This window comes from Stegodyphus dumicola, chromosome X1 (genome assembly GCF_044657685.1).
Source record: "Stegodyphus dumicola isolate Sdum_Otavi_A_Nest chromosome X1, ASM4465768v1".
NCBI classification, from domain to species: Eukaryota; Metazoa; Arthropoda; class Arachnida; order Araneae; family Eresidae; genus Stegodyphus; species Stegodyphus dumicola.
The window spans coordinates 9,226,990-9,254,008 of NC_140780.1; the positions used below are offsets into that span (position 1 = coordinate 9,226,990).

Sequence of the window (27,019 nt, forward strand, 5' to 3'; positions counted from 1 at the left end):
CTTGCCTTTTACATTTTCTTTTTTATTGCAGTAACGTCTTGACTTTAGAAATTTATCAAAGGAAGGTATTTGGTATTTTTGGTTTTTGTTTCACCGTTTTATTTTTGATTTAAAACAGTTCAACGTCTCAAAGACTCGAAACATTCTCTTGCTCTGACTATTGTAAATGTAAATTGGTTCACAAGCACTATATACACATGCCTTAAAATATACACACAAGCTTCAATAAACCATACACAAAAGCTTTAATAACTTAAATATTGCATGCACCCGGACATATGAATTTAATTAAACAAAATGCTAATGAAAACAACTCAAAATAGTGTATGGAGAAAATCATGTAAAAAATCAATTTGGTGTTTTGATAAAAACATTTTATAATTTAATTGATAACAATAAAAATATTTTATATTAAGCCCAAAGAAACCATTTTTACGTTTTGAGTCTAACTGTTACTTATTAAATATCATGTTCTTCGCACTTAAACCATAACATTCAATTCAACAGCAATATCACGAAATAACAAGAGCATATCTTTAGAATTTCCGATAGACAGTCTGTCTCACTGGAGATGAAAATGTTTTTTTCGTACAGTGTTGTTATTGCTGTCTTTGAAATCGTAGAGTTTGTTATTCAAACTTTTTTAATGTTTGACAAAAAATGAAATAGATAATAAAACAAACTCCAAATTCCAAATTTGGGTTTCCGGATGCCCATATTCGAATGAAGGACTGCGTTATTCAAAATTCGATGTCTCTAGGTGTCGTTGTTTTTTCACTGTGCGAGAAACATTACATCCATTCATGCAGATTCTTTATTATTTAATTTCTTTAGATATAATGCAGGGCTGTAATATTTGGTGGCAACAATTTGAAAAGTGAATCGATATTTATAGTTAACCGACACAAAATGCCGAAACGAAAGAAATAGTCTTTTCGAGAAAATTGCCCCTTTTTGCTGAAAACAAAATTGAATCTCTTACTTACTCCATTTAGAGAAAAATATTCCGATTAGGAAATTATTCATTATGCTTTAATCAAACAAAAGTAATAAGAGTTCCTTACATTTAGGTGCAAAATCCTCAAAAATATGTTTAATAAAGGGAGCTTAAAATAAGGAGGAATGATTTTTATCCCATATTAATCTCGGATAAAAATCATTCCTCCTTATTATGAACCAGATACGATATTAAATCAGATATAAACAAAACTATTTGAAAGTTTCTTTTCTGAAATGTTACTTACAAATCTTATACCGGTGCCGTTTTCCTATAAATTCCAGTAACACTGAAACATTTTCTCCAACGCGCTGAAATTTCTTTTTTTTTCTTTCTGTTTTATAAAAAGAAACAGGACATGTGTAGAAGGAACTGCCTACAAGTCCTTTGACTTCTTCACTTAATAAACAACGACAGCCCCAAACGTGCTCTATGTACGCTACGTAGGATGTATTCGAGTATTTCCCAGCAAATTTTTCCCGATTTTATGTGTTTTGTACCAGATGTGATGGGGGCTTGTATGTCCTTGAAAAAGAGTATATTGTTCACAGTATAATCAGTAGTTACACCTCAGACTACGAAGTGCGTTAAACACAATTCAAAGCACATCTAAGGAGAAAGCTAATCCGTTGGAGTAGCAACAATAACAACATCAGCTAACTAAACAACTCAGAGCAGATGCTCTCTCTTCAGCCTTAAATAGTTTTCAACCGGCTGCGAGATATTTTTAGCACTTTCTGCTTCTCGAAATTACTGGAAAGCAATACTAGGGTGGAATTACGGTTACAGCTAGCATAGTAATCAATTACATACATTAAGTTTCAATACAAATTACCGAGATAGCATTTACTTAATGTTAAATGCACGTGTCCCTGTATTTGGAAGAAGGCTGACTTCGCTCAGACTTCGTTTATTAGTTTTAGCTGAGCTAAGAGGAATGGCCTTTAGAAGTAGGGTGGCCCTACCAGGAGAAACTCCCGACGTACTTCGCCCATCGCGACGCCCTCACCACGTCGAGGAAACTAGTGGTCGTTTTTGTAGGTAATCAACGTACAAAATACCTCCTGAATGCCCATAAAATAGTAGTGGCAACATTGCCAGTTTTAAAATGACTGTAAATAAGCGATTTTTTTCCCCTTCAGTGAAGCAGTGTTGCATTTTGGACCATATTCTGTACAGCATCCCTTTTGTTTAGATGTGCAATGGTGCACAATATTGTTTAACGATTAAAAAGTACGTAAAAATTCATCTTCTGCTTCTACGGGGCTTTAAATGTTTAAAAAAACCTTTATGATTGTAGATTTAGTATTCTAAAATTCAAGGCCCAGTGATTTTTGGAATTCAATTTTATTTCGAATGATAAATTATGTGCTCCTATTACTTATACCTATTTAGTCATGCTTCGGGAGCTTTTGTGTGTTTGTTATGATGACCAATATTATGAATTTGGCGAATATTTTCTCTACTATTCATTTATTTTCCGTTGGTGAATATGAGTCTATCAAATTTAGGATTTCTGTAGGCCTATTTTGAAGAGTACTGCAAAGATCTTATCAGAGCTTTAAGATGGTATTGCGTATTTAGTCAGCACCATGTGTCAATAATTCGGGCAATTACATTTTTAACATGCATATATTGTGCATCAAATTGCATGAGGTATGTTTTGCTCATGCATAATTCTCGTGACTAAATAAATGAAAGTTAAGAATAAAACAATGCAAAATAAACTTTTTCAAAACTTCTAAATAATCTTATGTGGTTGCCATATCAGCAAGTATAAATTTCATCTGTTACTGTGCTACCTAAAAGTCATGATTGGCACTGAAAAATACACTTAATTTTTAATTCTCTCTAAAATATCATTGCGTTCGTAAGGAACAATTTAAAGATTTAGGGAATTAATTGGATTTGCATGGAATTATAAGATTATTGTCAGTCGTTCAACAAACTAAAAGATGTGCTCAGCTGATTTTCATTGTAATTATAAAAACATTTTACCTTAACATTTTTATGTTTTAAATGTTCTCTTTGCTAACTCTTATTCTTCACTATCTTTCTACACCGTCCAGAAGATTTGGTAGGGATGTGAGTAAATAAGAAGATTTGGTAGGGAAGTGAGTAAATCAGAAGATTTGGTAGGGATGTGAGTAAATCAGAAGATTTGGTAGGAATGTGAGTAAATCAAAAGATTTGGTAGGGATGTGAGTAAATCAGAAGATTTGGTAGAGAAACGAGTCTTGATACATGTATCTTGTTCCTATTACTTTTTTTCTGGAAATTAACTGTAGATTTTGACGGTCTCTGCTTGCTTTATCTTGATGGAGTTTTGCTGATAAATCACTATGTGTGTAATGAGAAGACATTTCATATTTGAAACCTGGGTATAAAATATGTTTTTGATAATATGTGGTGTCGATATTAACATTTTTATCCACTCTCTTTATTTTTAATTTGCCATTATATGAAAAACCAGCAACAAACGTAACTCTCTCAGAAAACTTTTGTAGCGTCTTCGATAGCATAAACTAGTGAACTCTAGAAAGAAAGCAGAAGAATAATACTCTTGTCTTAAACTGTAGACAAAGTCAGAATAAGAGTGTAAACAGCCCCTTTAGTTGTTAGCACATCTGCCTTCTGTTTTAACACTTCTGGTTTATCTTCAATATGTATTGTTGAACTAATTTAAATGAAATATATATTAGTCTAAAGGTTAGTCTCATAGGATAATTTAAACGAACAGAAAAGGCTCTGGTTTCTAGAAAACCGGCGAGACAAGCCAAATGGCTAGAAGAAATCAACGCCACAGAATCAAATCGCCAATAGTCACGGTATAACGTAGCCTGAAGTAGGCAGAACAGGCTCTAAAATTAGCTTGCGTTACACTCGCTTATAGTACTTCTCTCTCCCTCACTCTCACTAAGGATCGTATCTCATTTGTATTCTGGCATAAAAGCTTGGCTGGAAAGAGAGTGAGAGAAAAGTAAATGAACTTAAAATTAAAACCATAGATAAAATTAAAATTACCATACATAAAATCTAATGGTAATAAATGGATCTCTTTTTTATTGCAGTCATTGAAATATACTTAAGATTCGTCTGGTGTGGGAACATTTCTCTGTTTTTCTCCGGATTAAGGTTTCTCATAAAGAATTCTGCAGCGCGTTCTGCGTTCGGCGATATGTCGTGGAGAAACACAGTGCACATTACGTGTTTTCGTCTTTTTATGATTCAAATCAGCATTGATCACTTTGTTTACAGTTGACACCGAGTAGTTTAATAATTTTGCAACTGTCCTTTGACTCGGCGGATTTCCTTTTAACATTCAAATCTTAGTTTTGCAACATTCGAAGCATTGCGTTTCTTCCTTGAATTCGTATTTGGAACAATGTTTGCACCTTAAGCTAAATTTTAACGTTTTTTTCTTTTGTTGTTGACAACATTACCTATCGTATATTTAGATGTAGAAAAACCATGGCTTTCACAGCGTGTTTTAATAACTGGGATGCATATAAATTTCTTCAGCACAAACATAACCTTCCATCCATTGCTTCTTCAAAAGCATCATTTTGCATGAAAACACAACTGTCAAATAACAGACGATAATTTATACTTTCAAAAATATAGCTGCAGTTATAAACAATTCCAAGCAGAAGATGATTTTTTACAGAAAAGAAAATTCTTCTAAAAAATGTACGAACAGCCACTGAAGAATGAATTATCAGTATTTCAAAAGTTTTCCACATTTTAAAATACCTTAATCAGTGTAGAATGATCATCATTCATTGAATAAATCGCAGACTTCAAGGCATACCGTTTAACCGGGAAATATCAAATCTTTATACAACCAAAATATATTCAGCAACATTTCATTCACAAGCAAGTATATTACTTTGCCTGCATAAAGGGAAATCTACAGAAATTTCAAACAAAGTCACTCTCTTGGAAGTGTATCTGCTTTATAGTCAGAAAGGCATTGATTATTTCAAACAAACGATAGAAAAATGTTTCGATAAAAAATATGTAAATATGTTTCTCTTAAGTTTCTCTACAGGATTTCGTAATATAGTTTACACCACCAGAACAACATGTGGTAGTGTCATGTTAAATTTCATCGACTCTTTTTTGAGCCTTCCCTTCCTGTGAGAAGCTAACAAATTAATCAGATGCAAAGAAGTTTACTTAAACCATATACAGTAGTTTAAAGAATGTATGCAAAGCGAAGTAACTGAAGCTTTCTCTCTTGCTCCGGCAATTTCGAGCTAAAAATGAACTGAGCCCCGAAATTTTTGCTTCAGGAATGTAATATTCGCGTCAGAAGCTATTTCCCTGCGTCCCTAAGTTCATTACTGCTCCAGGAAACGAAAAAATTTTTCTGTTTTCTTATGTTCGTTTTTGTAAACTCTGTTCGGTGGGGGAAGTTATTAACATTGCAGGTTAAAAGGAAAAATCTCTTCGTGGGAGGAAGCGAGGAAATTAACTGTACTCGTTCCATTTCAGAGAGAAAGGAAGGCGTTGAAGGGGCGGAAGAGGTTTGGTTTTCTAAGTCACGAATATTTTGTCTAGTATTCAGAATGGAGGCGTTCTGTCGGCGCTTAATTATTGAAATAAATGGTTGTTACGATTAATGGAAGAATTTGCCCTGTGGGAAAAGTTTTGCAGAAAGTCTGTTTTCGACCATTCCTCCTTCTACAAGTTTTCACGTCTCATAGCCCACACCTAACTTTTATCTCATACGTTACGACGCTAAAGTTAAGTATAATAAAAACATTGGCAATGGGCATATTGTAATACAATTTTGTGAAAACTTCAAATCAATAAAGTAGTTGTTTCGCTATAACAAAAAGATATTTTTGCAGCATCTGTTGCTACTGTGTGCAAATTAGTGTCGCGTACCAAGGAAGCGGAAATAATCTTCTCAGCTAGGTTAAAAGCACTGTTGTAAATTAATTTTAAATTATCAGTGATCTTTAATGAAGTTTGCTCTGCCTTTTTCTTAGTAGCCCAAAGTGCGTTATTATTATCAAAATGCCGTTTTGATAATAATAGCCCCAAAGGCTAGCTATTATCAAAACGGCATTTTGCGTGGAATCTCTAAAAGCGTTGTATCACTCCTCACATTATTGCCACCAAATATTATCGCCTTCTATTATATTTAAAGAAATTAAATAACAAAGAATCTGGGTGAATATAACTGCGTTTCTCACATTGTCAAAAAACAACTATATCTAGAGACATCCAGTTTTGAATAACGTAGTCCTCCTCTCGTGGATAAGCATCTGGAAACCCACATTTTGAAATTTTTTGAATTGAAATCTATTTCATGTTTTCAAAATCTTAAATGAATTTTTGATTAACGAACTCGGCGATTTCTAAGCGAGCAATGGCAACACTGTACGAAATAAAAACTATCAGGTTCAATGTTCCGTCTAACCTTCTTCGGGAACATACAAGGACCTGACTCGGAACAGAGAGCTTACTAAAGCTATGTTCAACAATTGTGGGAAGTAGACAGGATACAGACGAAGGGTATACAAAACCCTTTATTTTTCTCTATTTACAATAACTTCCGTACTTCGGAAATACACAGACCCGCTACTTGGGGTCAAAACGTAAAAGTATAAAAAACAAAACTAAACTCTAATTTAACTTTAAAATAATAAACGTGGAAGATTGGCCTTATATTAACAGGAAGCATATGTAGTACAGAGAACTGTGAACACTACAATACGTTTAAAATTATCAAGAGGATTAAAACCTCTGGCCTGGACGGCAACCAGCAACTGAATAAACTTCTAAGGTAAGCGGCCTGCTTCGACTAACTGCTTCCTCTCTTTCGCTTGGCAAAAAGCCACAACTTAAATACTTGGCGTTCGCCAGACAAACTTTGCATAAATACTTTAAAGCTTATAATTCTGGCCGGAAGTAAAAAATAAGAAGTGATAGTAAAGATTTAAAATAAAATAAACGTTAGTAAAACTTAAGATCCTTACAAAACTATTTTATCTTCAGCTCGTGAGACTGCGTATCGGAAGTTCTAAAGATATGCTGTTTTTAAATATTTTGTGATGTTGCTGTTGAATCCAATTTTATGAGGCGTAAGCGTCAAGAACATGATATTTAATGAATAAAGTAAACACACATATTATTAATAATAAAAAGACAAAAAAATTGTAAAGCCGTCTTAGTAAGAAAACTGAACATTGATATGATGAGAAAAGGATGAGAAAAAAGAAACAGAAAAATGTATGCCAAAACTTAAGGCTGGATCGGGAACTCTAAACGCAGACTGCTATACTGCTTTTAAAAATTTTTGAAATTTTTCTCTTGAATTGTATATGGCGTAAGTGGGAAGAAAATGATGCTTAATTATAAAGCTAAAATGGCAAAAAAAATTGAGTTAGCAGGAGCAAGTACAACAGCAGACTGGTAGATTGCGAGCTCAGCAAGGCAGTAAAATATTTTAACAAACCCTTTTGGGTGACTGTTAAAATCTAAAAACTTTAAGATTTACTAGCCCAAAGCGGCACTTTTCCCAGAAGGGCTATTAATTTCGTTTGGTTGCATTGGTTCACTATAAACAGCGTTTCACTTTTCAAATTTTGCCACCAAATATTAGAGCCCTGCATTATATTTAAAGAAATGAATCTGCATGAATGTATGTATGTTTCTTGCATTGTGAAAAAACAACGGTACCTAAACACATCGAATTTTGAATAACGTAGTCCTTCACTCGAAAATTGGCATCTAGAAGTCCAAATTGTAAATCTGTTTTATAATCTATTTTTTATTTTGTTACACTTTAACGAATTTTTTATTATCAAACTCAAAGATTTCAAAGGGAGCAATGGCAAGACTGTACGGAAAAAAAGAACATTTTTATCTACAGTGTCGCCCGAACTGAAAGGTGGTGGACAATGATTCGTCACCCCCAGGAGATTTGTGGATTGGGTCACCTAATCCCCAGTCGCCCTTTAGAAGGGAAAGTATGTAAGGCATTTTATCTCGTCTTTTCGCATGCACTTGTGGTGTAATTTGAAGCATAATCAAAGGCATATTCGAGAGATCCAAGGTCGAGTCCCGGTGAAGACTTACACATTTTTCACCTCTGCTGCTTCAAAATTGTCTAATGACTCTACAGTGCGATCAGTTACATTTTCGAGAGGGTTACATTGCGATTAGTTATTTTCATTAAACTGATAAATTATAACTGCTTTTCTGTAGGTCTACATTAATTATTTTGTTGCTAGTTGTAAAACGGATTGAAAGTAGATTTAAAATGGATTCAAAAGGGTGTTTTGCGTGACGTCTACATTTACGCAGGTATGCATGCATGTACCTCGTTTAACTCAAAACGATTAGACTTGAAATCTTGACATTTTGTATATGGAACTGCTATAAAATTTGGTTGAGCACCTTCCTTTGTCATTTGCAATCGGCAGTATCAAACGCACGTGTATATGTACTTTATATATATATACCTATAATTAAAATTAAAATGGCAAATTAAAGGCAAACAAGATAATCATAATAGAGCAATTTAATGGTATTGCAAATTTAAAATGGAGTCAAAAATAATATTTGTAGTACCATATTTATTAAATACAGAGGAAAAATGATAAAAGTAGAAAAAACTGTATTATCTTCAGACCCTTACGTTGTGAACAAGCGTTTTAGACATCTTATGATAACTTGCGTTTTCCGGGCAGATTTATTCCGTTCCTTTAAGTTCAAAATTATCCTAGGCACTGAATTTATAATATAAATATTTTCTGTACTCCTTTGTATTGTATTTGCGTTGCTACGCTACCAATACAATTTCCCTAAAAATATAAAGAAACCTCGCGAATAGAATATCCGTGCCGAAAGAATCACGCGCTTAAAATGCTTTTCAGTTATTCTGTAAGTTTGAATAATAAAGTCTGTTGTTGGATCAAAAATGGCGAGATTTCTGTAGAACTTCATTACAGACGTATAAAAGAATAAACATCTGGTGGTAGTCACTGGGATAGAAAGGTGAAACCAGCGTTTATTTAAAAACAAAAGAAATATACTACATGTGAGTATAAGATTTTATGAATTACTGTGCCATTTTATATGAAAATGTTTCATCTTATTATTGAATCCAACTAATAGTACGATATTCTACGTTTAAGCTTTTGGATTAAAGCTCAAAATATTTAGTCTGATTACGATGTTCTTTTAAATTTTGAGCTCTTGTATTAGAGTGGCAAATTTACTACATTAATATTAGTATATTTCTATTATGAAATTTGAGCTGTTGTATTAGAGTCCCAAATCAAGAATTTTGTTGTGTGAATCAAGTTAGAGGCTTGAATGTTTTTTGATTTACTTTACTAGAAGTTATTCAGAGCAAGCTTCGCAGATTTTTCGTTTATCGGAATGTACATACGTTTTATTGCTTTAAGTGTTTTAGGGAAAAAAAATGCGTTGCGTCTTACTTGAATTTCTAATAAAAAAAGGCTATATTGAGCAAGCTGATTGGAATTTTTGAAGACTAAAAGCCTTTTAAAATTAATTTTGAAACGCTGTCGAAGAGTTTTCTATTTCTAAATATGTCATTTCTTGCCAAGGGTAGAAAACAAGATTTAATAGAAGTAGCCGAAGAATTAGGTAAGGAAGTGCCGCTAACTATTAAGGTCCCAGAAATTAAAAAAAAAATACTCATTAAAAGTCACTTTTACAATGAGGGAAAGAAATTAAATTAATTCTAAACCGAATAATTGCTGAACGCCTGGCTCAAGAAGCGAAAGAAGAATGCCTGGCTCAGGAAGCGAAAAAGAACAACATCTGGCTCAAGAAGCGAGAGAAGAACGCCTGGCTAAGGAAGCGAAAGAAGAACGTCTGGCTCGAGAAGCAAGCATATGTATTAGAAATAAAGCGGCTTGAATTTGAAAATCAAGTAATACGAGCTAGAGAGTCGACAAAATCCAGTTGTCACAATTTATTCCAAAGTTTGACGAAAAAAAGGATGAAATAGGACTACATTTGATGAATTTTGAGAGAAAATCTGAAATGGTTCAGGTTCCTAAGAAAGATTGGGTGGCTTATATTTTGGGTGTTGTACCTACCAAAATCTCCAATATGTTAGCCAGAGAACCATCTGAAGATGAACTAAGTACGAATATGTGAAAAATCTAATCTTAAGAAGATATAAACTTAACAGTGAAAAGCTGAAGCAATAGTTTTATCGACATCAAAAGACTCTTGAAAAATCTTGGAGAAATTATGCTCATGAACTTTATAGTTATTTTTTGGAGTGGATTGCGGATTTAGAAATTAAAACATTTGAGAATCTGAAAGATTTAATAGTTACCGAGCAAATTAAATATAGGATTCCCTTGGAAATAAAGGATCATTTTCTCAACCAGTGGATGAAATTAAAAACTCTTTATGAGCTAGCAGAAAAATTAGACGAGTATGAGCGTATTAAACAGATAAAGATTAATACTACCGTAACAGAGATCTAATCCAATTTTAGAACAAATAAATATGAAAACTAATTTTAAACTCAGTTTAATGGTTTCAGCCTTGATAATTCTGTAAAAGATAATATTTAATGTTTACGTAAACTTATTCTCCGAAAGAATATTATAGAACGTGTCTAGAATTCAAAGATTAGTTTAGAAAAGATTTTAAAATAAATTTTCTATTCTCTTTAATATTTAAGACCTAATAATGGAAATGGATGGATCTAATAATGAGTTCTGATATAGTTTCTTTCTTGTATGGTAGCCACATGCCGTTCGTTCTCTGCACCAAAGTATATTTTTTAAAATTTTAGACTGGTAAATAGAGCTTTCAACGAATATTATAAATAAATATATGCACAAAATCTAGAAATATTGTGTTCCTCTGAGTAAAATATTACTGAATACAATTTAAATTTTTCAGTTCACCCTGATCTTTAAGAGAGTTAAGAGGCCTACCAGCGGCCGAGCGGTAAAGTCCCTGAACACTGGTATTTCGGTTTGAGGTTTCGAATATCGCGAACGGGCTGACTGTATGGGCGCTTTCGTAGTAGCACTTGAGAGCTAGCTGTTGTGTGGCATTATGGAAAAGCATTCATTATGGCCTCATTTGCCTCATTATAGCAAAGCTTTGAGACAACCCTCGAGTATTTTGCCATAATAAAATACACCACACCATCTAAGTAAATCTGAACGCATTTCTGTGTTATCAGCATTAAATAAAATTAGATGTTATCTACAATTGTTTAATCTATGTTCAGCAAAAAAAGAAAGAAAAAAAAAAAAAAAAAGAACTCTTATACAACCCTGAGCAATGATTCATGAGCTAAACAAATAGCAGAGCTGTATGCAATGTGGAGTTCTTTTTCTATTAAAGTTTACAAATTTTATACTACGAAAAAAAATGGGACAGTTCTATAGCTACCAGTCTACTGGGCCGATCGACGAAATTCAACTTGCGTTTTTCATGCCTCGAAAGCGCGACTTAGGATATGTATTAGATTTATATATAACAATGCTCTACCACGGGTATTTTAACACAAAATCGGACTTTGCCTGAAATGACATGCCAATTCTTTTCCATATTTCAATTCTACGACTCAAATTATGCCAAACTGCCAAGTTTTGCAAAAATCGCCCGAGTAGTTTTTAAAAAATCAGCTCTCAAAATTTTAGCTCCTCAATGTTAATGGAATTTGAGATATATTTATTAATATCTCGTTTTTTATTAAACTTACTTGATTCCATCTTTCAGAATCTGAAATTTAAGCTTAATCCAAATATAATTCGTACATTTTTATGATGTATTTTTTAAATTTGTATTTTTAAATAGTTTTCATAAATTTTTCGGAAAAAAATCAATTGTAACCTATAAAATTTTTACCACCATCTTAAAGTAGATGTATTTCAAAGTATACCTGCAAATAATTAGCTATTTTTATTCAAAATTTCCTAAGATGTACGTGAATTTACATTTCGGCTCGTTTTGAAATTAAGCGTATTTATTATAAGCGATAATAACGAAAATGTGGTTTACGCACTTTGTTAAAATTATTTGAAAGTATGAACGGTGACTTCGTGGGCAGTGAAGAAAAAAGATGGTAAAACAGGTTCCTTTAAATTAAGAAGTTCGCCAAGTAAATTATTCTTGGCGAAAACTGGAAAAATACGCCAAGATAAACTTTTGAATTTCTCCTAAATTTTACACCAAGTTTTACAAAATTTAATATTTAGGCGTAACTTGAGTGGTAGAATCGAAATATGGAAAAAAAAATTGGTATGTCATTTCAGAAAAAGTCCGATTTTGTGTCAAAATACCTATCACTCTGAAATTCATGCTAAAAACTTTTATTAAAATCTTTTGTACTCGCCAAGATTTGCATTAGCGATTGTAAAGAAGAGAAGAAAAAAAGTAAAAACAGCAACAACAACAACAAAAAAAAATATTGCTGCAGAGTAGAAATAGGTAGCTATTGTGTAATCAAACAAATATTTCAATTTTGCATTCTTAATCGGTAATATTTCCGTAATATAATCAAAGCTGTTAAATTAATCAAGCTGCTGGCATAAAGATTTTCTTTAAAATGGACAGCAACTCGATATAATATCTATAATACTCTCTCTCTCTCTCTCTATATATATAATATATATAAAATATCAAATAATATTGTTGCTTGGTATTTTCTAACTTTAGAAAAGGAAAGTCGTATTATATATTGGAATATTTTACTAGTTCTGAAGGCCAACAAAAAGTTACGTTGTTTTGCTGTGGCTAAAGACCTTTTTGAGAACTCCAAAAATCAAAGTTAGTTCTGTTCAACAACACCCATTTTCAAGGGTCGTTTTCCACAATTCTCGTAGAAAGCAGTATTAAAATTATTCAGATGTGAAAAATAATCTAATAAATCAAATAGAATTTTAAAAAATAAGAAGAAAAACTTGCTCTCTTGTGGAAACAATTTCATATTCGCGATCTCTCAGAAATTGTTTCTAAAACTCGGCAAAATAGTCTGTACTCGCTGCAGTCAAGTTACTACTCTGTTAATATCCTATATATTTTCCAAATCAAATATTCATAATACATTTGATAAATTAAAAAAAATTTAATTAAACGACATTTTTCATATCGTGCATGATATATTTAAAGCATTCAATTATTTTATTTAACCATAAGCCAATAAATATACCACGCATATTCATCTCAATTTATTTAATAGCTTCTAAATAATCATATATTATTTTAGCTTTCCTCCTATTTAAATCAGTTAAAAAGTTAAAAACGCATAAATAAGTAAGCCAAAGTCTGCTTTCTTTCAAACTACGAACAAGAGTACAAGTCCACTGGAGTTCTGTGATACTGTTAAACTCATTAACTATTATTATTAAAAAGGCTACTTATTCTGTTATTAAACACTTTTGTTAAACAGAGTTTCATTTAATAACCTTCTTTCGATATGAAACTCGTTATATTAGAACTTTTTATTATTTTTAATACAGATGTTGTTATACGACATAGTAGATATGTTAGTATTAAAATTTTATACGAAATAAAAAATTAAAATTTATCTCAACCAGTTAAATTAATTCAAATCGAAACGATTCTCAAATTCCAGCTGTTTTCCGCATACGGCATTTCTGAAAACAACACAATAACTAAGGTCACATGTGCATGGCTCAGTTTTCTCTCATTCAAACATGTCTGTTACTCACCCGGGAGGAGGGCCAGCGAGAGCAGGCAAGTAAGGAGCATAGAGAATTCCTCGGCCACCTCACGTGTGTCATCGGAGCCACCGCCTTCCGTCTCGTTCTTTCTCCGCTTCACGCCTTTCCAACCGACACTGGAAACGGGAAATTAGGATCAAGAGCTTTTCAGCCGATCCGTGAGTGGGAGGGACGCGACGAGGGCGACTCCACAGGCGAATGTTCGCACTACTTTTCCCCGAAAGGGTTTCTTTCGCTAGATATATTTCATTATTACAAAACAAATCATGAATCTAGAATTTTCACGTATTAAGCTGCTGAAAAATTATCATTAAAGACATTGTAAGGGTAATGTTAATTTTATTAACAGTTAAATTTTGAGTTAAACTTCCTTTCCTGTTGATTCTTAACTTCAACCTACTACTTGCGGCCAGAACGTAGTTTTAGAATCACGTCTGAATACATAATGAAGAAGAGCAGTGTTTAACCGCGAAGTTCTTCGGTCCTAGAGAGAGAGATACCAGGTATTTTGGCTGCACGCGTCCGCCTTTTTTAGGCTACTCTCTCGTAAGCTATTATCACGATTGGCCGTACTTAAGATCGTTGATAGCTTCGCAGTCTATTAACGTTAAGGGGCCAACTCTGTTCGAATTTTTGATAGCGTCGGCTATACCTCTTTAGTTTAAATTAGTTTAGTTGTAAGGATTATGTTAATTTTATTAACAGTTAAATCTTAAGTTCCTTTCCTGTCGATTCTTAACTTCAACTTACTACTTCCTACCAGAACGAGTCCTAGAATCACGTCTGAATATATAATCAGGAAGAGCGGTATTTAACCACGAAGTTCTTCGGTCTTACAAAGAGAGTTACCAGGTATTCTGGCTGCACGCGTCCGCCTTTTTTAAGCTACTCTCTCTTAAGCTATTATCACGCTCGGCTGTACTTTAGGCCTTGATAGCTTCGCAGTCTATTAACGTTAAGGGACCAAGTCTGTTAGAATTTTCATAGCTTCGGCTATACCTCTTTAGTTTAGTTCAGTATTATTTTTAGTCTCTTAAGTTCAAAGCCAAAGTGTCGGCTTTATTGTACACTCGAAGACGGAGTTTTGTTAAACCTTAGTTGGAATAATAAAGGGTTAGTTTACCCTTCTATCTTGTTGTCTCGTGTCACACGAACTCAAGCGATTATTCACTTATCACTTCTTAAGATTCTTCACTTCCAACAGTAACTCAGCATTACACTGTAAGGAACTGTACAACATAAAGTAAGAAATTTAGAAACAATTTTTCACAAAGATCGAAAATTGAACTTCATAAGTAATAAATTTTAATAATCCTATAATTGCAATAAAGAATTTAATAAATGTTAAAACCAAAACTCTTCAAACAAGCGATACCCCAATTGAAAAAAACCAATGAAATTTAATGTTCTTTTTTTCTATTTCTATTTAATTTAATGTTCTTTTTTTTTTTTTTTCTAAGTTAAAAATGTTTAGTTAAAATGTTATTAATGTTTTTTAATTTTTTTTTGTTTCTTTAAATTAAATGTTCTTTTTTCTTTAAATTTCATTCATTCTTTGAATTGGGATATTGCTTGTTTGAAGAGTTTTGGCTTTAACATTTATTAAATTATTTATTGCAGTTATAGGATTATTTGAAATTTATTAATTACGAATTTCAATTTTTGGTCTTTGTGAAAAGTTAGCTCTAAATTTCTTACTTGACGTATTTGTCTTTACCGTATATATATATATATATATAATATAGTTTTTGATGTAAATATTTCTGTTTAGATAAACTGGATAAATAAACTATAATTTAAAGTTTTAAAAACGGAAACTTTACTACTATAAATAAATTTCATATTTGAAGATTTGTAAGAAAATGTAACTACTTTAAATGTTAATCTCTGAATCTGTTGATTTAGACAAACCTTTCATCTTTTTTTGTTACCTTTTAAGTAAAGAAAATCGAAAACAAACAAAAAAAAAAAAAAAAAAAAAAAAAAAAAAGGCTTCTAAAGTTACTATTCTTTTACATATCCAGTTACTTTATGATTTAGATCTCTACTGTCACTTCTCCTTTCCGTTTCCCTACCAGAATGCAAATTTAGTCTGAGAGTACTTAAGCTGAGGGTTTGCGTTTTTTCTGCCAATATTTAATTTGTTACGCCGGTGAGAAATTATTGAGCCAACGTTGCTTTAAATAAATTGCGTAGTCTTTGATTACTGGAATTAAATTAATTTCAATATGATTGTTACTTTAAGTTAATTCGCCACAAGTGGTGATTGAGCTTGTCAAGCCCGAGAACTGCGTTTTATGCTCAGGTTCTGATTGAATAAAAAGGTTTATTTAAACTTTTTTGTCATTCCAAACACAGTAATAATTCGCTCTAAGTCTGTTGGAAGCTTGATATTCGTTTAGGCTACAAAAGCAAACTCTATAGATTTAAAATAAATATTTTATTACTTCGTTTACTTAATAATTACACAGATTCTGTACGAAATTTAAGTTTTCTCAGTTTATGAAACCAACAGAAACAAAATTGTAGCAAAATTTAAGTATTACAATATGGCATTGACAAGATAAAGAGAGCTTTAAAGGAGCGAGACGGCCAGCGCTGTCTTTCAAAATCTAAGCTTAAATACGTTATTAATTACATCCTGCTGAAAGTGACAGTAAAAGAAAAATGTTAAGATAACTTTTAGAGCTTCAACTTTTAGTTAACTAACTTAACTTTTAGAGCTTCAACGAAAATATCCATTTTGACCGCTATCGAATGCAATTAAACGATGTTTTTGCGCGGCATCTGTACATAAGGACAGAATAAAAGACTCTTTTCCTATAAAAAATTATAAAACTGCTTTAAAATGAATTTTGAAGAGAAATTTTCGTGGCGTCTGTACGAACTATGTACGTACGTTCTCGCATAACTCAAAAACGAGTAGCCTCAGAACGTTGAAATTTTGTATATAGGGACTGCTATAACATGTAGATGTGCACCTCGTATTTTGGTTGCAATCGGCCGAACTAAACGCATATAAATTTATATATATCCACTCTGTTAACCGGCTCAGTAATCTCAGTTTCTTTACTCTTATTATGTTTATAAGTTGCGCCTTTTTTGCTTTAAAAATGATTTTATTATATTGTTCCTATTTTCCGGAACGCCTTATTTCATTATTGCTAGTTAAATCATGTTTAATCCTTTCTAGAATTTTTTCGAGGAATTAAGTGTTTCGGATTTACTTCGTAATTTTTAATATAGATATTTTGAGTTTTTATGTATTTCTGCCTTGTTGTGGAGTGAGAACTGTATTAACTGAATGAGGAATACTGAATCGTCTGTAAGAAACTGTTCTTTTTTGTTTTGTTTGCTTAATTTCTTTTATGCATCATTCTAGCTTTATTATAGTATTTGAATAGAACATGTGGCACCGATTAGGTAATTCTTCAAATGATATAAATTTTGTGCATTCTGAGTCATAATATGAACGAAATATAACGCTGTTAAGTGAACCTAGCGCCAGAGTGTCTCTATGGTAAACAAATATAGTGAATTTTAAAGAGGGCATTTATTCTATTGTGGTTTATGCGCTATCGACGAAGTAGATATAATTCAACCCAATAAGTTTAAATGAAATGCAAGAAACAATGAGTATAATTTAATATTCCGTGCGAGGAAGTCATGTGGTGTACACATCAGATTTTTTTTAATTAATTTTTTTCTACCAGATGAAAATGTAATGCAATTAGAACTGTCAATGCAGGAAACGGAAAAAATGTGCAATGCACTCGCTGGTCTCTAACCATGGATCTCTCGAATACGCGCCTAACTAAATACCACCAAAAGGCATGTTGGGAGGAAGGAGAAAATACCTTATATCCTCTCCCTTTTAAAGGGCGACTGGGAATTAGGGGACCTAGTTATGAAATCCTGGTGGTGATAAATTATTGTCCACCACATTTTAGTTCTGGCACAACTGTAGAGTAATTAGTATCGTTTGAAGTAGGAGACTAGGAAAATGTACAATGCTCTCGCCGGGACTTGAACGGGGACCTCTCGAATAGGCACCGATTAATCAATTTCATTTTAAAGAATTAATATTTTATAGTAATTAATAATTAATGAAAAAGGAATTCTGATTTTTATTAAACTTTAAGAATTATTTGTGAGCGTAGTTCAGACAATTGAAAATGTAGGCTGAAAATATGATATATAGTCTTCGATCCTTCAAAGAATGCGCTGACTTCAAGCTCTGATATATGCTTCTGAAATTTAAAGAATGAACGTAATAATGTCTAAAGGATGAAAATGTATGTTTAAAGGATGAACATAAATTTTAGCAATTTAAAGCACTCGTACACTGAAAAAAATAATCATGCTGTCTCAGAATAAAATAATTTTACTATAAAATAAATATTTCTGAACATTTCTGCAGTTTAAAGTTTTTAAATGAAGTATCTGTTTTAGGTAAAACAGAATAGTTAAACTTTCTGGTGATGCAGAACGAAATATCTACTTCAAATTCATAAAAAAAGTTTAGAAAATTATCTCACTAAAACGTGTTAGCAGTTTTTAGTAAGCTACAATTTTTTTTCACTTTTTCTTCCTCAGAATAAATGTGTTTAATCTCCCATACATCTTTGAACGGAAACTAATCTAATTTATTTAATTTTTAAGAAGAATACATATCACAATTTAAAGTTAAAAACGAAAAAAACATTAATTTCCTAACTGAATAAAATTGGATTCAACTTCTAACGTTTCCGAAAGATAAAATAACTCCAAGAGATAAAAATAAAAGATAATAACCAATAAATAAAATAATAATAGTAATAATAACGATAATAATTACCGTTTAATTACAAGACGTGAAGCTCATCTAAAAAATAAATGTGATCAAATTTTTCTGTGGAATGTACACTGCTCAAAACAATTCGGAGTATTATGTTTCTGGATATACACTGGGGATAAGGAAATGCTTTGGAAAAAATATAAATCAGTGTTGTAAGATTTGAGAAAAGAAAGAGAAGCAACTAACAAGGAATAATTAATTTTTATTGATGATATTTGTCGGTAAGCAAAAATGCCCCATTTGTGCCTATTGTATACTGCGAAAAAAAAAATGAGACAGTTCTACGTCTTCCGCTCTACTGGGCAGATTGATGAAATTTAATTTGCGTTTTTCATGTCTCGAAAGCACAACTTAGGATATGTATTAGATTTATATATAACATCGTTCTAATATAAGTATTTTGACACACAATCGACTTTTTTTTATATGACATGCCGATTGTTTTCCATATTTCGATTCTACGACTCGGTACGTAAAAATCGCAAGAGTCGTTTCTAAAAAATTAGTTCTCAAAATTTTAATTGCTCAGTGCTAATTGAATTTGGTACATATTTATTAATACCTCTATTTTTATTGAACGTATTTGATTCTGCCTTCCACGTTTCGAAATTTAGGTTCATTCCAAATAAAATTCGCCCATTTTGTAGGATTTATTTTTAAAATTTGTATTTTAAAACATTTTTTATAAATTTTTGGAAAAACATTTTGAGTTACAACTTATACAATTTTTAACATCATCATAGATATATTTCTAAGTATACCTGCAAAACATTAAGAGTTTTATTCAAAATTTCCGGAGATATACGTGAATTTATACATTGGTGCGTTTTGAAATTTGGCATATTTGTTGAAAGCGATAAAACATCCAAATGTGGTTTAGGCATTTTGTTAAAATTATTTGAAAATAGGAACGATCCCTCGTGCACAATGTAAACAGGGAAAGGAAAATAGGTTGCCATAAATTAAGAAGTTCGCCAAACGAATTATTCTTGACGAAAACTGAAAAAAATACTCCAAGATAAAATTTTGAATTTCTGCGTTAATTGCGCACCAAATTTTACAAGATTTAACATTTAGACATAATTTGAGTAGTAAAATTGAAATATGGAAAAGAACTGGTATGTCATTTAAAAAAAATCCTGATTTTGTGTCAAAATCCCTTTGTTGGAACATTGCTATATATAAATCTAATATATATCCCAAGTCGCGCTTTCGAAATATGAAAAAATGCAATTTGGATTTCGTTATTCGGCTCAGTAGATATAGAACGGGAGATACAGAACTGTCCCATTTTTAAGTCCAAGAACAGGAACGTGAACTCAGGAAGTGTTAATTACCCTTTATTGTCCAAAATACAGATTCACAGACGGCCATTTCCTCAGGACGTACGTACAACAAAGCCTCCACTTGGGAATAAACTCAAAAATGTAAAAAATAAGAACTATCTAATGATTAACTAAAGAGATTTAGCTAAAATGTTGATACAGGAAACACGTTATTGCTGTTTAATCTAAATTGCTAGAAAGCGGAAGGCCATTTAATAACCATAAATGGGATAGCTACTGCGATTTCGATGGTCTTAGACTTGGAAAAATGCTGGAAAAATGCTGACGACAAACGCTAGTCATAGATTTAGTGGAAATGAGTTGATAACAAACGGTTTCCGGCAAACTATTGAGAACCATTATTATAAGAAGTATGTTGTTGTTGTTGATTAGACCAAAACTCAAAAGAAACAATCATGAAAATTAATATTCTATTATAAAAACATTAATCTATCATCAATGCCCAATGGCTATGACCCTCTGCGCTGATGGCCACAGGCTTTAGTTGTAAGAATTTTGTTAATTTTATTAACAGTTAAATTTTAAGTTTCTTTCCTGTCAAATTCTTAACTTCAACTTACTACCTCCGGCCAGAACGTAGTTTTCGAATCTTTCTGAATATTTAATGGAGAGGAACGGTATTTAAACCGCGAAGTTACTTACAGAGTCAGAGAGAATGAGAGTTTCTGATTTACGCGCGTCTGCCTTTTGGCCACTTTCTCTCTCAAAGCTGTTATTACGCTCGGCCGTACTCAGGTCCTTGATAAGCTTCGTAGTCAAATAAAGTTAAGGGGCCAACTCGATTTCAATCTTGATAGCTTCGGCTATATTTCTTTAGTTAATCTTGATTTTAGTTTAATTTTAGTCTCTTAAGTTCAAGCCCGAGTGTCGGCTTTGTTTGTACACTCCAGGACGGAGTTTTGTTAAATCTTATTGAAATAATAAAGGGTTAGTTACCCTTCCATCTTGTTGTTTCTTGTCACACGAACTTAAGCAATTATTCGCTAACCAGTTCTTAAGATTCGTCACTTTCTACGGTAACTGAGAATTACACTAGTGAAAATCTTACATAGTATTAATGACATCACATCATCATCCAAGTTTTTGTCATAAAATCCCGAAGCCCAGAATCATGGAGGTGGATCCTTTCATCAACTTCTAGCTGGAATTTTCGAACAGACGAATTTTAAATAACCGTACTGTACACACACACACACATGAGTTAAAAATTTCGTATCGTATTTGGATAACTGTACAAAATGGTAGAAAGTACAATAAGAAACATTATGAAGTATTTATCCCGCCTCCCTAGCGTGCCTCTAATGTTAACCCCCTGACTTGAGTATCAACATATATTGTGGAATTACTGTATACAGGTTAAATAATGAACGAAAATTGCAGTAACAGATGTGAATATTTATAGTACTTTGGAGAAAAATGGGCATTTAAGATTATAAGGTATTTCTCTCAACTTATTAGCGTGCCTTCGTGGTATAGCGGTTCTGCACGCTGGGTTGTTATTCCAGAGGTCCGTGGTTCGATTCCCGGCGAAGGCGATTGCTAATTTTTCATCTCTCTGGTCTCCAAAAAAATCTTAATGTCTCTACAACATGTATTAAAAAATGGTCTCAACATACCTGATGTTTCTTTCTGTTATCTTGTCCATCTAATTTCATGGAAGAGTGGTTGCCACAACCTCACTTCTACTTCCACTCTAATTTTGAGGAAAAGCGCTTCGGAGGAGGGGGGGGGTCCGGCGGTTCCCACCTCTTTCCCTAACCACATGAGGACTTTCGGCTCGCCATATATTTATAGTGCCCCATATGCTGCAAAGAATCAATACATCCACAAACATCCGTGCCTTCTCCGGGATTCGAACCCGTGATTTTCGGTACTACAGTAGACTTCCCCAAACACTATACTGTCTGGGCGGTTTTTGTGTCCGTAAGTACCAGAAGTGATTCGAAATGTTATTGTATCGCAAAATCTTGGATGATAATAGTATAAAGAATGGGTTCTGAACCGGTGGTGTACGCATGAGAAAAATAGGTGGTAAGCTAAGAAGCAAAGTAGTTTGAATTATTGTATTCAGAAATTAAAACCCCAACATCATCCTGATTGAGTTTTTTTCTCTAACCCTCGTTAAATTTATGCGATCTGAGCTTTGTTCAAGAATGGTGGTGGTAGTAGTACTTTGCAGTGGTGGTACTAAAGGTTTGCAATTTTTGTTTAGATGGTACGCGTTAGTCAAAAGGTTGAGAACCACTGGTATAAAGTAAAAATCAAAAGATTGATAGAGGTTGCCTTATAACTAAAGAGCGTATTCATTTATTTCTGGTTCAAATATTACTTTTATTTTACTTTATGAGCTTGCTGTAGTTTAAATGCTCATAAGTAACCGCTGTTTTACATTGCTCTGATGGAGTATTTTTATGAAAATAAGTATTACATCTTTACAATCAATAACTTTCACGAGAAAAATAAGCCCTGCCCAGTCTAATGATTAGTTGTTGCTATCAAGAGCCTAATGATCTAGCTAAGCTCTTTATTAATATTCATGTTCTCTCCCAAATAATGTAAATTTGTGAGTTGATCATATACTTTTCGATATATTAATCATAAACTACTAATAACTATTTTAGCTTTTATTTAATGATTAATGGATTGCTGGAATTTGTAGAAAAATAAAGTATAGGGAAAACAGGATGATATTACCGAGTTTTAGAAAGAAGTAAATTCAAATAGACTTCGAACAATAAATTTTAAAAGAATTCTGTTTATTAAGAAGAGAATCTACAATCATCAAATTTTACAAAATAATTACTTTATAATAGTTGATTTAATAGTTGATTTTAATAGTTGATTTTCCACTCTATATAACATTTGTTTCTCTCAATTTAATTCTGAAATCTCTGGCTTTGTGCGTGTAAATGCAAGCGCGTTTTTTAAAGTTATATTTTTATTAATCTGGTTTGGAGGAAAAAACGTTTTTTATTATATGACTTGTTAACTAATTGTATAAAAGTGTTTATTCCATCACATCAGTTAATAACGTATCTTTAATTTCTGGAGAAGTAAATCTAATGCTTAATTTGTATGCTTCTTTCCTTTAAACCACAGATATACATTGTATCTTTCTTGAGAGTGAAATAAATGTTGAGCCGCTCAGACGGTACAGTGGCTACCAGAGCCTACTGAGGTACCAAAGGGACTGGTTTCGAATCCCGAAGAAGGCATGGATGTAAACTGTCTGTCCCTTAATAGGAGGCAAGGGGGCGCCTATTAGGTGCCTCCTAAATAAAATGACCACCGCTTCCGGCCTTAGTAGGGGGCGAAAGCCCAGAAATGGCTATTGCCCCCATAAAAAAAACGTGCTGATGTTTAGAAAACGTATTACGATTTGCAACATTTTGTTTAAACATAGTGTAGAAGCATTAGGTACATGAATAAAAAAGCAATCCTGTCGCCGAAACTCGAACCTGGACCTCTCCAATACGCGCCGAGTGTACTAACCGTTACACCACGAAGACATGCTGAAAGGAGGGACAAAATAATAAGATAATTAGTCCAAAGGGATTTGAGTCCCGAAGGATTATTACTTTCGTTTTGGCATTTTGTGTCGGACTCCTATAAATGTCGGTTCACTTTTCAAACTGTTGCCATAAAATGTTAGAGTCCTGCATTATATTTGAAGAAAGTAAATAATGAAAAATCCGCATAAATGTATGTATATTTCTCGCATTGCGATAAAACAACGGTATCTAGAGCCATCAGTTTTTTATGACGTAATCCTACTGCGAAATATGGGCATCTGAAATATGGAATTTGTTTTATTATCGATTTCATATTTTGTAAACTTTAAAGAATTTCTGAATAACAAACTCAACGATTTAAAAGCGAGCAATGGCAACACTCTACGGAAAAAAAAAATAAAAATAAAAAAACCTTTTTATCTCCAGCGCGTCGAACTGTGTATCGGAAATTCTAAAGATATGCTTATTTTAAAATTATTTTGCGACATTGCTATATAACTAAATTTTATGGTTTAAGTGCAAAGAACATAATATTTAGTAATAAAGGTAACACACAAAACGTTAAAAAAAGTCCCTTTGGACGTAATTTAAAATCTGAAATATTTCAGATTTTTGTTTTTGTTGTTGTTATTTTATTAGGCGTACTCAGGATCAGTACATTTTCGTTTAGGATTTTTTGCTGTAACAAATAAAAACTGATTGTTAGAAGCAGAAATTTGCTAGAAATACAACGTACTGATCTGTAATTTTTTTTGCAGTTACAAACAACAGGTGTGATTATAGTGGGCAAAAATAATTGTGAAATACAAAACCGCTTATATTTGTAATTATTTTTGGTTTACCAGACGATTTTACTCCGATAAATTTCACAGTTTGTTTATTTGTAATGCCAAAGGTTCATTAGCCCAAAAGGCTATTTGTCTTGAAACGGTTTTTGAGTTAAACCACTTAAATACGATGTATCTCTTTTGAAATTATTCTCACCAAATATTATCGCATGTATTATATTTAAAGAAACTAAATAATGAACAATTTGCATGAATGTATGTATGTTTCTCATACTCGGAAAAAAAAAGTGTACCTACAGTCATCAAATTTTGAATAATACAGGCTACACCCAAACATGGCCACCTGGAAGCTCCGATTCGGAATTTCGAATTTGTTTTATTATTTATTTCATCTTTTGTAAACTTTTAGATGAAAAACTCGATAATTTCAAAACGAGCAGTGGCAAGAACTCGCGCTGTGGAGATAAAACATTTTTATCTCCATTGCTCGAGGGTGTCTATCGGAAATTCTAGATAAGCTGTTTTTAAATAATTTTTACCCCAAAGTGGCGTTAGCCCAAATGCTCTCGAAACGTGTATGTGCCTGTAAATGAAAAAAAAAAAAAAAAAAAAAAAAAAGTTCGTTTGGGCGTAATGTAAAATCTGAAAGTTTTCAGACTTTTTTAATGGATTTATTTAAGTTGCGAAAGTTTTTCTTCTTCCTTCTTGGTGTAATTGAAGACACGTCCGGCAAGCAATCGGGAAGTCAAGCGTTTGAATCCCGTCCAAATGCATAAGTAATTTTCTCGCATTTCCTGCTCCAAAAGTTCTAAGTGACTCCACACGGGGCGCCAGAAGTAAAAAATGTCGTTGACGATAATTCGTAACCGCCTGAATTTGGCGATTGTGTACTCTCCTCCCCAGATCCTCTTTAGGTGAGGCAGAATCCAAAGGACATTCCTCTGTCCTGTCTTTGTATTATAAATGGAAAACTGGAATCCTCGCAAAAGTATAACTGAGTTTTCTTACTTCTTGTTCCTATAAATATAAATCTTGAAATAATTTTTTTATTGCTGTATACCTTACCGATTTCTATGAATGATGTATTTGCAGACCTAACACACGATGCATAACACTTATTAATGATAATAGACAAAGTTCAGGATAACTTTTACGAATTCAATATAGATGGTTTTTCTTAATTACTTCCGTGTACGGAGTAAAGGAAGGATTGTAATCGCGAAAATTTTCGGGTATCATATTTCAACGAAAATATTAATTTTGACCCCTATCGAATACAATTTAACAACATCTGTACGTAAGGACAGATACGGGACTCTTTTTCCCAAAACAGGTTGCAAAAAGGATTTAAAATGGATCCGGAAGAGACTTTTTTCGTGACGTCTCTAAGTACGTAAAAAAGGTTTTTATGCCTTTTGTTAATCTGCATGCAATAGTTGTATAAATATCAACAGTTTAAAAGTTGTTTAAGTTCGGATAAACCTAACGTTTTACCATAGCAGCCATATTTGTTTGCATTTGAAACTTAGCAGAATAGTGAATTAAGTCAATTTCTGCACCTTCAGTGTCTTTTTGCCAAACGGGATCAAAAATAAACTTTTCAGTTTTGAGCACCAAAATACCTGCCTTCTTGCCCGTCAGCAGAATTGCAAGTTTTTGAGTAGAAAATATAATTTTAATTGTAAAAATTGTTTTAACTGTATTTGTTGTTTTATATTTTTCTATATTTTTCAATTTTTTATGAAGATACTTTGAGGTTTTATTTATTTTTGTCTTGCTGCGAAGTGAGAACTGAATAAATTGAATGAGACGTATATTTCTAATGAAATTCGAGGAAATAAGTTTAAATGAAATGCAGCAAAAAATGTGTATAATTTAATATTCCGCACATGGAAGTCATGTGGTGTACACATTAGATTTTTTGTTCAAGCATTAATTTTATTGATTAAAATTTCCTTGATTAATTAAAATTACTTCAAATAAATCATCGAAAAATTGCGTTCTTTTCAATATCTTGTAGGTCTTCCATCTGATATATCTAGGAGTATCTATAATGCAATTTACGGATTTTTGGATTTCAAAAGTAGATCAGTGACTGATATGACTTTTAAAATGGCAGGTATTGAAAACAGAAGTTTTAAAGAGAGAGATAAATAAAATAAGATTATCTGCAAACATTAAATACATCGAAAGATAAAAGTGATGTCATTCAGAAATAGCGCCCACCAGCATTCGAGCGGTAAAGTTGACGAACACTGTTAGTTTGGTGCGAGGTTCGAATCATGCGAACGGGCTAGCTGCATGCCAGTTTTCGTGATTTTACCTGTCTGTAACATGTATACGAAACAGTTTCCCTTTAGAAAGTTGCTCAAGAAGGCATCCCTTCCCTTAGGCAGATAGCTCTTGAGAATTTTGCCGTAAACAAATATACACCTATTCTGAAATAGCAATTTTTCATTTTGATTATTTGATCACACAGTCTCCCTAATTTTGACGACAAATAACATATAAATATACGTATAAACATTCATATTCATGTTGGATGTACGTATGATATATATGCATCATACGTACATCCAATATGAATATGAATACATATATTTGTGATACGTATTGAATATATAATATACGTATTGAATAATACGTATATTATATGAATATATATACGTATACGTATATATATATATATATTATTTTTACGTATATATGTATATGAGATAAATGTGTAAATTAAAATTATAACTTAAATTACGAATAGCCCCTAAGCTGGCAAGTGGATATTCATGCTTTGCTTTCATTAGGTTTGGTTAGTTTAATTACGGCAAAGCA

General features: G+C 32.5%; 2 protein-coding genes and 1 non-coding gene across 3 annotated transcripts in view; 2 read left to right on the forward strand and 1 right to left on the reverse strand.

Annotated features, from left to right (window-relative positions):
• LOC118191429 (uncharacterized) overlaps positions 1–13,816 on the reverse strand; it is a 118,575-nt gene extending 104,759 nt beyond the window's left edge. Inside the window, exon 1 of the mRNA XM_035362232.2 lies at positions 13,696–13,816. Coding sequence (XP_035218123.1) covers positions 13,696–13,735 — 40 coding nt within the window. The 5' untranslated portion in view covers positions 13,736–13,816. The remainder of the gene's footprint in view (positions 1–13,695) is intronic.
• The window catches only part of LOC118191430 (uncharacterized), a 355,798-nt gene that overhangs the window by 31,125 nt on the left and 297,654 nt on the right, over positions 1–27,019 (forward strand). The window lies entirely within an intron of this gene.
• Positions 21,352–21,425, forward strand: TRNAN-GUU (transfer RNA asparagine (anticodon GUU)). Its single transcript has one exon. It is a non-coding gene; the product is annotated as a tRNA-Asn (tRNA).